This window comes from Hyla sarda, chromosome 13 (genome assembly GCF_029499605.1).
Source record: "Hyla sarda isolate aHylSar1 chromosome 13, aHylSar1.hap1, whole genome shotgun sequence".
Classification (NCBI taxonomy): domain Eukaryota; kingdom Metazoa; phylum Chordata; class Amphibia; order Anura; family Hylidae; genus Hyla; species Hyla sarda.
Genome location: NC_079201.1, coordinates 35,183,141 through 35,200,315, shown reverse-complemented (window position 1 = coordinate 35,200,315; position 17,175 = coordinate 35,183,141). Strand labels below are relative to the sequence as shown.

Sequence of the window (17,175 nt, the reverse complement as noted above, 5' to 3'; positions counted from 1 at the left end):
GTTGCTGCTAGGCATCAAATAGTGCTGAGCTTACTCGTAAGCAACATATACTGTGCTCAGCCCATGTTCTGATATCCTCTCAAAACTTTGGGTTTATATACAAATAAATTATTTCAATGCTTTCTTACTACTACACAATTCAGATAAGATAAAGCACCCATAGTTATAATACATTTTGTTTAATTAAGTTATTGCTAATTTTTAGAGTTTACCTGGTAATATTGACATATATCTGGACACAATGTTTGCAGGAAATCCACAGAAAACCAGTCTAAAAGACAAATAAATAGAAATGTTTAATAAATATTAAAGTAAAAGTCAAGCCAATTGAAATGAAACACAATATAACCATTAAAGGGGTACTCCAGAGAAAAAAATTCAAATCAACGGGTGCCAGAAAGTTTTACAAATTAGCAAATAACTTCTATTTAAAAAAAAATCTTAATCCCTCAGTACTTATCAGCTGCTGTATGCCCCAGAGGAAGTTGTGTAGTTCTTTCCAGTCTGACCACAGTGCTCTCTGCTGCTACCTCTGTCCATGTCAGAAACTGTCCAGACAATAAGCAAATTCCCATAGCAAACCTCTGGCATTGACAGAGGTGGCCGCAGGGAGCAGCAGGGAGCAGTCTGGAAAACGTTTATTTATTTACTTTGGAGTGCTGCATTAATAGAAGACAATTTTAGGGAGCTGCACTGTCATTTACTCTTATTTAACATCCAAAAGGCATACTCCATTGCTGCTCCATTTAGATGGGAGCTTTGGGAATTCTGTTCTTGAGATTGTGGTGGATCTCCCCATTAGGTGGAGGGGGTCTCGGCCGCTGCGACCCAAGAGGTCTCGGCTGCTTTTAAGAAGGGGAGGGGGTCTCGGCCGCTGCGACCCAAGAGGTCTCGGCCACTTTTAAGTAGGAGAGGGGGTCTCGGCCGCTGCGACCCAAGAGGTCTCGCCCACTTTTAAGAAGGGGAGGGGGTCTCGGCCGCTGCGACCCAAGAGGTCTCGGCCGCTTTTAAGAAGGGGAGGAAGTCTTGGCCGCTGCAAACCGAGAGGTCTGAGCGGCTGTGACCCAAGAGGTCTCGGCTGCTTTTAAGAATGGGAGGGGGTCTCGGTTGCTGCGACCCAAGAGGTCTCGGATGCTTTTAAGAAGGGGAGGGGTTCTCGGTCGCTGCGACCCAAGAGGTCTCGGCCGCTTTAAAGAATGGGAGGGGGTCTTGGCCGCTGCGACCCAAGAGGTCTCGACCACTTTTAAGTAGGGGAGGGGGTCTCGGCCGATGTGACCCAAGAGGTCTCGCCCACTTTTAAGAAGGGGAGGGGGTCTCAGCCGCTGCGACCCAAGAGGTCTCGGCCGCTTTTAAGAAGGGGAGGAAGTCTTGGCCGCTGCAAACCTAGAGGTCTGAGCGGCTGTGATCGAAGAGGTCTCGGCCGCTTTTAAGAATGGGAGGGGGTCTCGGTTGCTGTGACCCAAGAGGTCTCGGTTGCTTTTAAGAAGGGGAGGGGTTCTCGGCCACTGCGACCCAAGAAGTCTCGGCCGCTTTTAAGCAGGGGAGGGGGTCTCGGCCGCTTTGACCCAAGAGGGCTCGGCCGCATGATAAAAAAACTAACACTCAGAACAGTCTAAATGTTAATGGTGGCACCACCCCTTTAACCTCTTAAGGACACAGGGCGTATGAATACGCCCTGCATTCCGAGTCCTTAAGGACCGAGGTCGTATCCATACGCCCGTGGGAAATCCGGTCCCCACCGCTAGCCGATTGGTGACCGGAGCCGGATGCCTGCTCAAATCATTCAGCAGGCACCCCGGCACATCGCCCAGGGGGATCCTGAGACCCCCCCATGTCGGCAATCGGAGAAAATCGCATGTCAATTCAGACATGCGATTTTCTCCAATTCCGGGCTGATCGGGTCTCTGGTGACCCGATCACCCGGAAAACAGGGCTGATTGGAGTTGTCAGCAACAGCCCCAATCAGCCTAAGGGATAGGAGTGAGGTCGCAGAGCTGCGATCTCCTCCTATCCCCTGCCATTAGTCAGAACGGAGGTCTGACCAATGGCAGCGCAGGACAGGGGGTTGCCATGGCAACCCCCGTTCTGCCCACCCCTAAATGTCGAGGGGATCTGGGAAGAAGATGGAGGCCATACCTGCAGGAGAAGATGCCTGGGGACCTGGGATCTTTGCTGGAGCCTGCTGGATCCTTGCTCAGGTAGGGAATCGACGGTGGGGGGGTCAATTGAAAGTGAAAGTAAAACGATCTTTACTGAGGCAACCACTAGGAAGGCCAAACTGCAACTCCCAGCATGCCCATACAGCCAAAGGCTGTCTGGGCATGCTGGGAGTGGTATTTTTGCAACATCTGCAGGGTCACAGTTTGGAGACCACTGTTACAGTGGTGCCCAAATGGTATCCCTCCAGATGTTGCCAAACTACAACTCTCAGCATGCCTCGACTGCCCAGGCATGCTGGGAGTTGTAGTTCTGTAACATCTGTCCCTTCAGATTTAGCAATTTTCATGAATTTTTTGAAAATTGCTGCTCTACTTTGAAGCCCTCTAATTTTTTCAAAAAGCAAAAATATGTCCATTTTATGATGCCAACATAAAGTGGACATATTGTGTTTGTGAAGAAAAATAAAATTTATTGTGAATATCCATTTTCCTTACAAGTAGAGAGCTTCAAAGTTAGAAAAATGCAAAATTTTTAACATTTTCATGAAATTTGGGGATTTTCCACCAAAAAAGGATGCAATTAATGCCAAAAATTTACCACCAAAATAAAGTAGAATATTTCACGAAAAAACAGAATCAGAATATTCGGTAAAAGCGTTTTCGCTTTATTAATTCGTAAAGTGACGGTGGTCAGAATTGCGAAAAAGGGCTCAGTCCTTAAGGTGAAAAAGGGCTGCGTCCTTAAGGAGTTAAAGGGGTACTACACCCCTAGAAATCTTTTCCCCAACCTAAAGGACAGGAAATAAGATGTCTGATCATGGGGGTCCAGCCTCTGGGACTCCCTGCAATCTCTGAGCAGCCTCCGGCGTTCTGAACATTATGTTTCATAGACATAAATGGAGGGGGTGTTGCATGACATCACAAGGGGGCGTGGCATTATGTCACATCTCCAGTCCCGAAAACTTCCGGTTTCCGAGCCTGGAGACACAGCTCCGCACATAATGCGGGTGCTTCAGGGAGATCGTGGCAGGTCCCAGTGGCGGGTCCCCCGGGATCAGACATCTTATCCCCTATCCATTAGATAAGGGATAAAATGTCTAAAGCCGGAATACCCCTTTAAATACTGGACATTTTAATTTTCATTTATTTTATTTATATTTCATTTTTATTGTTATTCTGGCATTCCACATCTTAAAACCTTTTTACATTTATTTAGTAAATGCTCACATTATTATTTATTTTTATAAATGCCATTTTGGAGGAAGGAATAAATAAAACCACGTAATCTCTTTCCTGTTTATTGTTGATTTTAATTAAATGCATATAGTCAAAGCATAGGTTGTTACGGAGCTGGGGATAGCAAATACAGCACATAGGGTTATTGTATAAAATAAAATATATTTAATGAAATATGTGTTCTCTGTTAATTGATTTATACCGCATTTTTGTTTAATTATGTTTATGCTGGCTTATTTTGAGATCTGTAAAGGTATGCATAGGCGCATATTAGGGCATACAACATACAACAAGTATGAAAAAAATACTAAAGACCAAAATTGGTCCTTTTTGGTAACATCGCATCCCAGAAGAAATAGATAGACCCGTATATGGAAAAATTTAAAAGTTATAGTGTCAGAATACAGCCATTTCGAACATACTTATTTTGTTTAAAAAGTTTGATTCTTTTTTTTTTAAAAGCAACAATAAAAGAAAAGCATGTAAACGTATTTCAAACGTATTTCATTTTTACCAGAAAGTGCACTCCGTAAAAGTGATTACGGTTGTGGTTGTGCTGTACATTTTATGGTAAATGAAAAGTGTCATACAAAGTACAATTGGTCGCACAAAAAACAAGCCCTCGTATAGGTTTGTGGATAGACTGCATTATAATAACTTACATAATACATTATTTTCGGAATCACTCAGTTAACTATAGAGAGCCATTTCAATGATAGAGTAAACATACAGTAGAGAAGTCAAATTCTCTATGGCTTGCAGCATACTGTATACAGTATAGGGAGTCCTTACAGATGGTACTTTGGGGAGCCCAGGCTGCAGCCAGATATTGACAGTGCCCATGAGGACCATTAGTAGGTATATTTAATCTTACCTGTACAATGACAAAGATGGCATGAATTATAGGCTGGATGAATTTCATGGGTGTTATGCAGTCTACCCGCTCTGCTGCATATGCAATTTTTACAGATGACATAACAAGTGTACCAATTCCAAAAAAAACTATTCCCGCTGCAAAGATAATATTTAGAAAAAGTTAGAGGAGATAACATCTTTAAAATACCTAAAATGCTACATTGCACATAAAGAGAGCATGTGGCCATCCCAAAAAATTGAGATTGCATTATCGTGAAATAGTTTAGGGTGCCCTAATCAAACAACTGTTTTTGTACATTTGTTGATACGCTCAATTCGATTCTTACAATTCAGAGAATCAAGCAGATGGGTGTGAACTTAATTTTAAAAATGGTGATGGATGGGATTACACAAATCAGGGGGTGTCAATGTTGTACACTGAGGGGCATACATACCCTCTGACTGTATAATCCTGCCTATCATCTAATATTAACTCAAATTTTTTAATCAAGTTCACGCCCCATATTACTGATTCCTTAAATTGTAAGACAAAACTATAAACCCTCATGAACAGAAAAGCATATTAAAGGGGTACTCCGATGAAAACCTTTTTTCTTTTAAATCAACTGGTGGCAGAAAGTTAAACATATTTGTAAATTACTTCTATTAAAAAATCCTTCCAGTACTTTTTAGCTGCTGAATGCTACAGAGGAAATTCCTTTCTTTTTGGAACACTGATGACCTCACGAGCACAGTGCTCTCTGCTGACATCTCTTTCCATTTTAGCAACCATGCATAGCAGATGCATAGCAGATGTATGTTAAGGGCAGCATGGGGGCTCAGTGGTTAGCACTGCTGCCTTGCAGTGCTGGGGACTTCGGTTCAAATCCCACTAAGGTCAACAATAAATAAAGTGTTATTATTATTATAATAATGTCAGCAGAGAGAACTGTGCTTGTGATGTCATCAGAGAGCATTCCAAAAAGAAAAGAATTTCCTCTGTAGTATTCAACAGCTAATAAGTACAGGAAGGATTAAGATTTTTTAATAGAAGTACTTCACAAATATGTTTAACTTTCTGCCACCAGTTGATTTAAAAGAAAAAAGGTTTTCACCGGAGTACCCCTTTAATAAACTGTAAAAAAGCCACCCTCAGCTAAATAATAATAATAATAATACTAGTCTAAAACATTTTTTGGTAGGCCACAGGTCCACTTTAGACACCTTCCTCCCCAATGAATAAATAAATAAAGTAGTTAGTTAGTCAAGTAGTTAGTCCAGCTTATTTTATGTAGATCACTAGTAGTGTTGCTCGCGAATATTCGCAATTCGAATATTATTCACGAATATCGCATATTCGCGAATTCGCGAATTTCGCGAATATAGCGCTATATATTCGTAATTACGAATATTCGTTTTTTTTTTTTTTTTTTTCTTCACAGTACACATCACAGTGATCACCCCTCTCTGCTTCCAGCTTGTGTGGTGTAAAGAAGGCTGTAATACTACTGTGTGAGACTGGCGCGCTAATTTTCGCATATGCGAATTTCCACATATGCTAATTTTCGCATGTGCGTATTTTCGCATACGCGAAAATAAAACGAGAATATAACGAATATGCGAATATTCGCGAATATATGACGAATATTCGTCCATATATTCGCGAATATTCGCGAATTCGAATATGGTCTATGCCGCTCAACACTAATCACTAGACACTAAGCAAAAAAATAGGTCTGCAATAGGTTAGCAAACAGGTTAGCAATATTGTTACTACTATCTGAAACATAGATCGGAGCAGTTATATTTAAATTATTAACATTTTCAAAATGTTTCCAAATTTTCAAAATAATCCCCTCTAGCCTTATTTAGATCTGTCACATAATATAATAGAAACTACACTGTTCAATAAAGGGAACACTTAACACAATGTAACTCCAAGTCAATGACACTTCTGTGTAATCACACTGTCCACTCAGTAAGCAACACTGATTGACAATCCATTTCACATGCTGTTGTGCAGATGGAACAGACAACAGGTGGAAATTATAGTCAATTATCAAGACACTCACAATAAAGGAGTAGTTCTGCAGGTGGTGAACACAGACAACTTCTCAGTTCCTATGCTTCCTGGCTGATGTTTTGGTCACTTTTGAATGCTGGCAGTGCTTTTACTCTAGTGGTAGCATGAGACGGAGTCTACAACCCACACAAGTGGCTCAGGTAGTGCAGCTCATCCAGGATGGCACATCAGTGCGAGCTGTGGCAAGAAGGTTCACTGTGTAAGTCAGAGTAGTGTCCAGAGCATGGAGGCGCTACCAGGAGACAGGCCAGTACATCAGGAGATATGGAGGAGGCCAACAGCCCAGCAGCAGGACCGCTATCTCCGCCTTGTGAAAGGAGGAGCACTGCAAGAGCCCTTCAAAATTACCTCCAACAGGCCACAAATGTGCATGTGCCCACTCTAACGGTCAGAAACAGACTCCATGAAGGTGGTATGAGGGCCCGATGTCCACAAGTGGGGGTTGTGCTTACAGCCCAACACCGTGCAGGACATTTGGCATTTGCTAGAGAACACTATGATTGGCAAATTCGCCACTGGCGCCCTGTGTTTTTCACAGATGAAAGCAGATTCACACTAAGCACATGTGACAGACGTGAAAGAGTGTGGAGACGCCGTGGAGAACGTTCTGCTGCCTTCAACATCCTCCAGCATGACCGATTTGGCGGTGGGTCAGTAATGGTTTGGGGTGGCATTTCTTTGTGGGGCCACACAGCCCTCCATGTGCTTGCCAGAGGTAGCCTGACTGCCATTAGCTACCAAGATGAGATCCTCAGACCTCTTGTGAGACCATATGCTGGTGTGGGTGCCCTGGGTTCCTCCTAATGCAAGACAATGCTAGACCTAATGTGGCTGGTGTGTGTCAGCAGTTCCATCCAGAGGAAGGCATTGATGCTATGGACTGGCCCGCCCGTTCCCCAGACCTGAATCCGATTGAGCACATCTGGAACATGCATGTCTCGCTCCATCCACCAATGCCACATTGCACCACAGACTGTCCAGGAGTTGGCGGATGCTTTAGTCCAGGTCTGGGAGGACATCCCTCAGGGGACCATCTGCCACCTCATCAGGAGCATGCCCAGGCTTTGTAGGGAGGTCATACGGGCATGTTGAGGCCACACACACTACTGATCCTCATTTTGACTTGTTTTATGGACATTACATGAAAGTTGGATCAGCCTGTAGTGTAGTTTTCCATTTTGATTTTGAGTGTGACTCCATATCCAGACCTCCATGGGTTGATTAATTTGATTTCCATTGATAAGTTTTGTGTGATTTTGTTGTCTTGTTGTCAGCACATTCAACTATGTAAAGACGAAAGTATTTCATACGATTAGTTCATTCATTCAGATCTAGGATGTGTTATCTTAGTGTTCCCTTTATTTTTTTGAGCAGTGTATGAAAGGGGGTTAACCATGAAGATATATGGTTATAAACTGATTCATAATGTGAAATGAAATATTTACAAAAACAAGTAATTTTAGAAATCAATCACTTTTAAAAGGCAGCCCTACTAAAAAAGGCTGGATGTTCTCTTGTTTTTTTCTTGTTGCCATGGGTTAGGTCCTGTAAGCGGTGTTCTCTACTGGTCAGGCATGCTTAGTTCATTAGTTCCCCTCACATATAGGCCCAGATTTATCAAACTGTGTTATAGAAAAAATGTAGTAATTCCCCGACAGCAACCAGTCACAGCTCAGCAAAGGAGCTCTGGTAAAGTGAAAGCTGAGCTGTGATCGGTTGCTGTGGGAAAATCTCTCCAGTTTTTCTCTCACACAGTTTGATAAACCTGAGCCACAGTGAATATACAGCCAAAGAAACTGCAGCATACAGCTGCTACACCGGCCTATCAGAAGCTTCTAGAAGTACATCATTCACTGCAGTAACATACTCACTGGGTAGCAGGGGCGGACTGACAGGCCAGTCCAATCGGACCCCGCTTGGAAAAGGGCCCGCTGTCCGCCTCCTGTCATGAAATCTTTAAAAAAAAATTTTTTTGAATAGCTGACCCCGCCGCACTTAAGCCACGCCCTTCAACTTAATCCACGCCCCTTCACGTCTCAGCACGGCAGCGTTGAGATTCACTGATGCTGCCGCCGAAGAGGAGTATGCCAACCCTGCCTGTCCTCAGTGTAAGGGGGGCCCCCTGCCTGTCCTCAGTGTAAGGGGGTCCTGCCTGTCCTCAGTGTAAGGGGGTCCTGCCTGTCCTCAGTGTAAGGGGGGCCCCCTGCCTGTCCTCAGTGTAAGGGGGTCCTGCCTGTCCTCAGTGTAAGGGGGTCCTGCCTGTCCTCAGTGTAAAGGGGGACCCTGCTTGTCCTCAGTGTAAGGGGGACCCTGCCTGTCCTCAGTGTAAGGGGGGCCCTGCCTGTCCTCAGTGTAAGGGGGCCCTGCCTGTCCTCAGTGTAAGGGGGGCCCTGCCTGTCCTCAGTGTAAGGGGGGCCCTGCCTGTCCTCAGTGTAAGGGGGGCCCTGCCTGTCCTCAGTGTACAGAGCCCTGCTTGTCCTCAGTGTACAGAGCCCTGCTTGTCCTCAGTGTACAGAGCCCTGCTTGTCCTCAGTGTACAGAGCCCTGCTTGTCCTCGGTGTACAGAGCCCTGCTTGTCCTCGGTGTACAGAGCCCTGCTTGTCCTCGGTGTACAGAGCCCTGCTTGTCCTCGGTGTACAGAGCCCCGCTTGTCCTCGGTGTACGGAGCCCTGCTTGTCCTCAGTGTACATAGCCCTCCTGAAGAAGTGCTCTGATCTCTCTGCCGGCCTTCTCTGTCAACATCTGCATGGACCCAGAACAGGCTAACCTGGCCAGATGGGTGGCTTATGAATTGTTTAATTGTATGTATCTTCTACTTGCATTTCACCGCCCCCTACAAGATGGCACAGTCTGACTTGGGCTGGGTTCACACTACGGTTTGTAACTACGGTTCCCGTATACGGCTGGGAGGAGGGGTGGGCGGGGCTTAATCGCAGTGCCCGCACTCAGCCGTATTCGGGAACCGTAGTTAATGTTTGTCTATGAGCCGACCGGAGTGAACCGCAGCCTCCGGTCGGCTGCTTTTTCGGCCGTATGCGGTTTCCCAACCGCAGGCAAAAACAAGGTCGACCACGTTTTTGCCTGCGGTCGGGAAACCGCATACGGCCGAAAACGCAGCTGACCGGAGGCTGCGGTTCACTCCAGTCGGCTCATAGACATACATTAACTACAGTTCCCGAATACGGCTGAGTGCGGGCGCAGCGATTAAGCCCCACCCACCCCTCCTCCCAGCCGTATACGGGAACCGTAGTTCAAATCGTAGTGTGAACCCAGCCTTATAAGTTTTATGTGAACTTATATCTCTGACTGTACCATCATGTAGGGGGCAGTGAAAGGCAGGTAGGAGATAGAGTAGGCTTCCCAGCAGCACAGAGTATTTCTGGCAGGGACTGTAGTTAGGCAGACATTTTGCCTCACTGCAGTTCCCTCCAGAAATACTCTGTGCTGCTGTGCTAATTCAGCAATAAATCTCAGAGGCCTCAGAGGTACTCCGGTGAAAAACTTTGTTGTTGTTTTTTTTTTTTTTTTTTTTTTTTTTTTTTTATCAACTGAAGCCAGAAAGTTAAACAGATTTATAAATTACTTCTACAAAAAAATCTTAATCCTTCCAGTATTTATTCTCGGCTGTATACTACAGAGGAAATTATTTTCTTTTTGGATTTCTCTTCTGTCAGGACCACGGTGCTCACTGCTGACACCTTTGTCCATTTTAGGAACTGTCCAGAGCAGGAGAAATTTCCTAAAATGGACAGAGGTGTCAGCAGAGAGCACTGTGGTCGTGACAGAAAAGAAATCCAAAAAGAAAAGAATTTCCTCTGTAGTATACAGCCGCTAATAAGTACTGGAAGGATTAAGATATTTTTAATAGAAGTATTTTACAAATCTGTTTAACTTCCTGGCATCAGTTGATTTTAAAAAAAAAGTTTTCCACCAGAGTACCCCTTTAAAGGGGTACTACCGTGCTGACAACTTATCCCCTATCTAAAGAATAGGGGATAAGTTGCCTGATCACGTGGAGTCCTGCTGCTCCCGCGATCTCGCACGCAGCACCCCGCTCTCATCAGGCCCCGGAGGGAACATCGCTCCGGGTGTGATGACTGCCGATCACGGGGCCGGAGTATCATGATGTCACAGCTCCGCCTCCATGTGACGTCACGCTCCGCCCCCTCAATGTAAGTCTATGGCATGCCATAGACTTGCATTGGGGGACGGAGCTGTGACGTCACGATCACCGGCCCCATAATCAGACCCGGAGCGGATGTTCGCTCCGGGGCCTGATGAGAGCGGGGTGCTGCGTGCGAGATCGCGGGGGTCCCCAGCGGTGGGAGCCCGTGCGATCAGGCAACTTATCCCCTATCCTTTAGATAGGGGATAAGTTGTCAGCACGGTAGTACACCTTTAAGGTGAGTGAAGGTTGGAGCCAAGTTGGACTGGGTTTTACAGACAGAGGACAGAGATCCCAAGTTGGCATAAAAAGGAGGAGGATAGTTCAGTGTTTTTAAGCGCTTGGTGTAGTTAAGGTGATTGGCATTACCATCCCTCAAAGTACACCATTGCCTCAAGCGCACTGCACCCCCTATTCTATGGCAAATATTCATATACATACTGGGCGGGAATAGGGGCAGGGCAAAGGTGGGGCCAGGGTGGAGTCTTGCTGGGGGCCCTTGTTTTATTTGGTCCGGGGGCCCTGAGTGGTGTCAGTCCGCCCCTGCTGAGTAGGATGAGGTAAATAAACCTCATATAATATAATGTACAGGGCTCAATGCATCGTGGCTCAGTCTATTGCCAGCCAAGACGGGACATCGCTGTGGCCGGCAATTTGCAGTGTGGCATGTTGACATTGGGCAACCAAGGCGGCAAAAAAAAAGGGAGCGGCGACAGATGCTGTCTGAGACAAGAAAATTAGGTCATGTCCGCATTATTTTTAGAGGCAGACGTTTATTTTTATTCAACCTAACAAAATGTTGAAGCGTATGTTTAATATATCACTCAGTACCTAATACTAACCATGTACGTTTAATTTTTATATGTCTAGCACCTTTTTTTAAAAAAAATTACACTTTTATAGTCCTCCTCCTCCTCCCTCCCCCCCCCCCCCCCCATAAATCTTCAATTTGAATTTTAAAATCATCTTTTAAATTTAGGGATTGTGAAGCCCTGTTGTCTACTCATGTTTCAGCCACCTCCAGGCTGTGCCATTCAGACACTATATGGTCTCCACATGCTTCAGCCACCTCCAGGCTGTTCCATTCAGCCACTATATGGTCTCCTCATGCTTCAGCCACCTCCAGGCTGTACCATTCAGACACTACATGGTCTCCTCATGCTGCCACAAACTCCAGGCTGTGCCATTCAGCCACTATATGGCCTCCTCATGCATCAGCCACCTTCAGGCTGTACCATTAAGACACTATATGGTTTCCTCATGCTGCCACAAACTCCAGGCTGTGCCATTCAGCCACCATATGGGCTACTCATGCTGCCACAAATCCAGGCAGTCCTTCACCCACTATATGGTCTCCTCATACTGATGCCATCTCCAGGCTCTGTCATTGTGCCACCATGTGACATGTGACTCCTTGTTAGATTTGGTCCTTTGTAACCACACGCCGGTGCCCAGGACACTAAAACTTTTGAGTGTTAGCTAAACTTTCAATTTAAAAATCTTAAATTTCAATTTAAAAATCTTATGCAGAAAAAGGATAGAGCAGAGCTTCCTCTAAGGACAGTATGTCTGTAACAGTAAAAGAGCTTGCACCTATTAGGTGTGTGCTCACCTTGCGGGGTTGTGTGCCAGACACAACCACCATGAAGTGCTGATATTTTAGAAGATGCAGAGCTGCCTCCCGGGGATCAGGCTAGCGTTCCCCCAGCTGGTCTTGAAACATGGATAGGAGGTTGGAAAAAAATCTGGGGTGTTTCAGGCACGTGCCGCAAGGATAAACAAGCATCCAGTTATGGATATAAACTTCTTTTTTAAGCCACTTTAGATGCGTTTCGAGGCTGCTGCCTCTTCTCAGTGAACAATGACTTCTGACTTGCATGAACATACAGGTGCTATTTAAAGGGGTACTCCCGTGGAAATCAAACTGGTGCCAGAAAATTAAACAGATTTGTAAATCACTTGCATTAAAAAATCTTAATCCTGCCAGTACTTTTAGGGGCTGTATACTAAAGAGAAATCCAAAAAAGAAATGCATTTCCTGTGATGTCCTGACCACAGTGGTCTCTGCTTACCTCTGTCCATTTTAGGAACTGTCCAGAGAAGCATATGTTTCCTATGGGGATTTTCTTTTTCTCTGGTTTAAATAATTTTTATTGGATTTTTTTTTTTTTGAGAAATTTACAACAAAGGAAAGGTTGGCCAAATAAAACAACTTGGCCAAGGAACAATACATAACAAATATAACACATTTATATAAATATTACTAAAGCAATCACTCAGCTGTATGTAGAAATATTAATTTGCAGAATCATGTCTTTGGATGTTGCGGATATTATAGACATATCTGGTAGATCATTATAGGTCATCTTGAAAAATAAAAACGTCACATAAGCAGTTTTAAAGTATTTTATAGTCATACCTATAACTCTGCAGCGAAGAATAGGATTTTTCATGACTAGATCCCATAGTCCTCCCCTCTCTCGTCACAGGAAGACTCACCGGAAATAAGTGCAAAGTGTGACACCCAGTAATCATAAGTAGTAATGGGTAGTTAGAGTAGTACCATTTAATAATATAGGATGAACATAATTTAATGGAATGGATCCCAGAACAGCATGACATCTAATAAAACCGTGATAGAAGTGATGTGCATGGTTAATTAGATTTTCTTTTTCTCTGGACAGTTCCTAAAATGGACAGCAGAGGTAAACAGAGAGCACTGTGGTCAGGACATCACAGGAAATGCATTGCTTTTTTGGATTTCTCTTTAGTATACAGCCCCTAAAAAGTACTGGAAGGATTAAGATTTTTTAATAGAAGGGATTTACAAATCTGTTTAACTTTCTGGCACCAGTTGATTTAAAAAAAAAGTTTTCCATGGGAGTACCCCTTTAAATAGCACCTGTATATTCATGCAAGTCAGAAGTCATTGTTCATTGAGAAGAGGCAGCAGCCTCGAAACGCATCTGAAGTGGCTTAAAAAAGAAGTTTATATCCATAACTGGATGCTTGTTTATCCTTTGGGCACGTGCCTGAAACACCCCAGATTTTTTTCCACCCTCCTATCCATGTTCCAAGACCAGCTGGGGGAACGCTAGCCTGAACCCCAGAAGGCCACTCCGCATCTTCTACAATATCAGCGCTTCATGGTGGTTGTGTCTGGCACACATTCCCGCAAGGTGAGCACACAGCTAATTGGTGCAACCTCTTTTACCTTTTTTCACACTGTTACAAACATACTGTCCCTAGAGGAAGCTCTGCTCTATCCTTTTTCTGCATAAGATTTTTAAATTGAAAGTTTGGCTAACACTCAACAGTTTTAGTGTCCCGGGCCCCGGCGTGTTGTTACAAAGGTCCAAATCTAACAAGGAGTCACATGTCACATTGTGGCACAATGACAGAGCCTGGAGGTGGCATCAGTATGAGGAGACCATACAGTGGGTGAATGACCGTCTGGATTTGTGGCAGCATGAGTAGCCCATATGGTGGCTGAATGGCACAGCCTGGAGTTTGTGGCAGCATGAGGAGACCATATAGTTTCTTAATGGTACAGCCTGGAGGTGGCTGAAGCATGAGGAGACCATATAGTGGCTGAATGGAACAGCCTGGAGGTGGCTGAAGCATGAGGATACCATATAGTGGCTGAATGGCACAGCCTGGAGTTTGTAGCAGCATGAGGAGACCATATAGTGTCTTAATGGCACAGCCTGGAGGTGGCTGAAGCATGAGTAGACAATAGGGCTTCACAATCCCTAAAATTAAAAGATGATTTTAAAATTCAAATTGAAGATTTATGTTAGCTAGTGCTACCATAAAATATTTTTAGGTAATGTCCTAGGCCCAGCTGCATCAGTAAACCATAAAGTAGCTGAATGGCACAGCCTGGAGCTGGCAGCAACATGAGTAGACAATAGGGCTTCACAATCCCTAAAATTAAAAGGTGAATTTTAATGGTAGAATTTTAAGGAAATGCATTTCTTTTTGGATTTCTCTTTAGTATACAGCCCCTAAAAAGTACTGGAATGATTAAGATTTTTTAATAGAAGTGATTTACAAATCTGTTTAACTTTCTGGCACCAATTGATTTAAAAAAAAACTTTTCCACAGGAGTACCCCTTTAAAACAGTAAAATGCCCGTGAATGGGTCAGATGCAGGACCGCCCCATGTGAACTGCGCACAATGGTGACATGAATAAAAACACCTGTCATGGTGAAAGCAGGTAAAAAAATATACATTTGGTGTGATAAAATTAAAAGCTTTCATCGGCACATATTTTACAATAGAGAATGTATATAAATACGTTTAGGGTGATGGTCCGCTGTCATGTATCTGGGCCAGATGACACGTGCCGTGGAATAATATTAGCGCATCACAGAACGTGAGAGCCGGCATTTAAAATGTTGTCAAAGCCGGCATAAGTATGGGATGTATGTGTGGTGTCCCGGTACCGTATTGCATACCGTACCTAGTGTAGAGATCCCCAAAGTCAGAGTAACTACGTTCAGGTAGGGTTCCTCAGGTGGTACAGCCCCTAGTCACCTCTCCTCAGGTCTAATTCTCTAATGAAAATACATGTATATATTTAATAATTATATATATTTTATGATAATGCATAGTGCTTACCTTTCGGTCATGTGACCATGCGTATAACCTCTATGGTATGTTGGAGGACCTTTGGAGGTCCTTGGGTCATGTGTTACCCACAAATCTTTGTAATGGTGATTGACATCAGTAAGGGCCAATTAGCACTAGTCCAGCATCTGCCCATATAAGGGAGCTGCATCCAGTTATCGCTCTCTTGGGTTGCTGCTCTTGTGGATACCAGACTAACAGGATGGTTCTGCTCAACTTTGAAAGACACGCTAGGCCTGAAAAACCTGCCGGCCTCAGCTGAACCAAAACCGTGAGTTCAAATCTAAATCCCCGCTAAAGCTAGCGTGACTACTGGACCGCAACTAAATCCCCTAAATCCAGTGGAATAGCGCACAATACTAAAAGACTCTAAATGCTAAAGTCCCAACCTTTGTCAATCTCCCAAGGAAAGCAGTTGTTATGCTTAGAGACTGTTCTGTTATTGAAGCTTGCAGAAATTCTTCAGTAAAAGTTAATCCTGTTTCAGAAAACTCTCCGGTTGTGGAAAATCTATTATTATATACCTCCCTATCGCTCTTGGGAAGGGTGGCAGTAGGAAAAGCTTTACCGAGGAGCCCTCAACATGCCGTTACGAATAGCAAGGGTTAACAAACACCCTTTAATTTCCGCACAGCTACGCTCCCCATACCCTACATCCCCCAGGCTATCACATATGCACAATGAGGGATGTCTTCCAGTTCTTGTAATGTGTAAAGGGATGAACATATGTCTAGAGAGATGCTGGGTGAATGAGGAATGTTTTGGGTATAAAGCCGGCACCTACGCTTGGTTATGCGCTGTGGGGACTATGATAACTCCTATGGGCTGTGCGCTTCCCCGCATCTGCTGTGTATTGGCAGAGGAATGAGGATAGGGCGTGTATAAAGGTATAAGATACCTAAATATAATCTTATGGTTACTTGTAAGAGGGGTGAAAATGAATAGGGCATGATGAAGGCGCATCAAGGGACGTGAGAGCTGACACTTGTACAGTTGTCCAGGGCGCCATGTATATGACTCTTGGAGATGTCAGCTAGTACTGGGAATGTTCGGAGGGAAACTGGACCATTACTAGAAGGGTGATGGATACCTCAGGCGTAAAGGCAACTCCAGCGCTAGGCTGTGCGCTGCAGGGACTATGGCAACTCCTATGGACTGTGTGCTTCCGCGCACATACTGGATACGAACAGAGGGATAAGTATGATGCACGAAAAAGGACTAAGATGAGTACACATGATATCTGGTTATTTGTACAGGGGGGCGGGGTGAGTGTGATGGGGGAGGGGGAATGGAGAACATAAATATGAGTGGTATGAAAGATTGGGTGTGAGAGTGGGGAGGAAAGGGGAATGGTTATATTGTGAAAGAGAAGAAAAAGTATTGTCAAGATTGGAAAGATAGTGGTGTATGGAGGTCAATAATTGTGGTAAAAAATGCTGTAAGAGGTAGGTATGGCTGTGATGAGTGATTAAACATTCTCTAGACATTCATTGAGGCCTGAGGGGTATAACGTATCCATCTTGTAAATCCAATAAGACTCACGCTTGCACAGTTTTCCAAAGCGGTCTTCTGAATCATCCGGGATCTGTTCTAATGCTGTAACGGTGAAATCCTTGAAACTTCTATTGTGAGCTTCCATCGCGTGCTTCGACACGCTATGTTTCAGGTATTGATGACTGACATTGTACCTGTGTCCCTTGAATCTGGTTCTGAGTTGTTGAGACGTACGACCAATATATTGTAAATGACATGTACACTCTATCAGGTAAATGATGTGTGTGGAGCTGCAATCCATGCGGGTTTTAATTTGGAAGGTCTCCCCTGGTTAGTTACTAACAAATGAGGTTGTTTTGTCCTTGATATTGTCGCATAGTTTGCAAGCTTTGCTCCGGCACTTGAAACACCCTTTGGTGGGCCCAATGTTTTTGTTGTGTTTCCCCTTACTGACTTTCTTCAGGCGGCTCGGTGCAACATTACATTTTATGGTTCTAGCCCTCCTGTAAGTGAAACTAGGCTTTTCAGGGTTCTATCCCTCCTGTAAGTG

At 44.3% G+C, this 17,175-nt stretch overlaps 1 protein-coding gene across 2 annotated transcripts in view; it reads right to left on the bottom strand.

Moving 5' to 3' along the window:
• The window catches only part of LOC130297507 (proton channel OTOP2-like), a 99,103-nt gene that overhangs the window by 67,283 nt on the left and 14,645 nt on the right, over positions 1 to 17,175 (bottom strand). The window contains exons 1-3 of one of the 2 annotated variants that reach the window (XM_056550051.1): positions 7,808 to 7,929; positions 4,270 to 4,406; positions 213 to 271 (exon numbers count right to left, since the gene is read on the bottom strand). In XM_056550051.1, the coding sequence (XP_056406026.1) occupies positions 213 to 271; positions 4,270 to 4,406; positions 7,808 to 7,868 (257 nt within the window). In that variant the 5' untranslated portion in view covers positions 7,869 to 7,929. Of the gene's footprint in view, positions 1 to 212; positions 272 to 4,269; positions 4,407 to 7,807; positions 7,930 to 17,175 lie in introns of those variants that run through there. The other variant, XM_056550050.1, reaches the window with a different exon arrangement.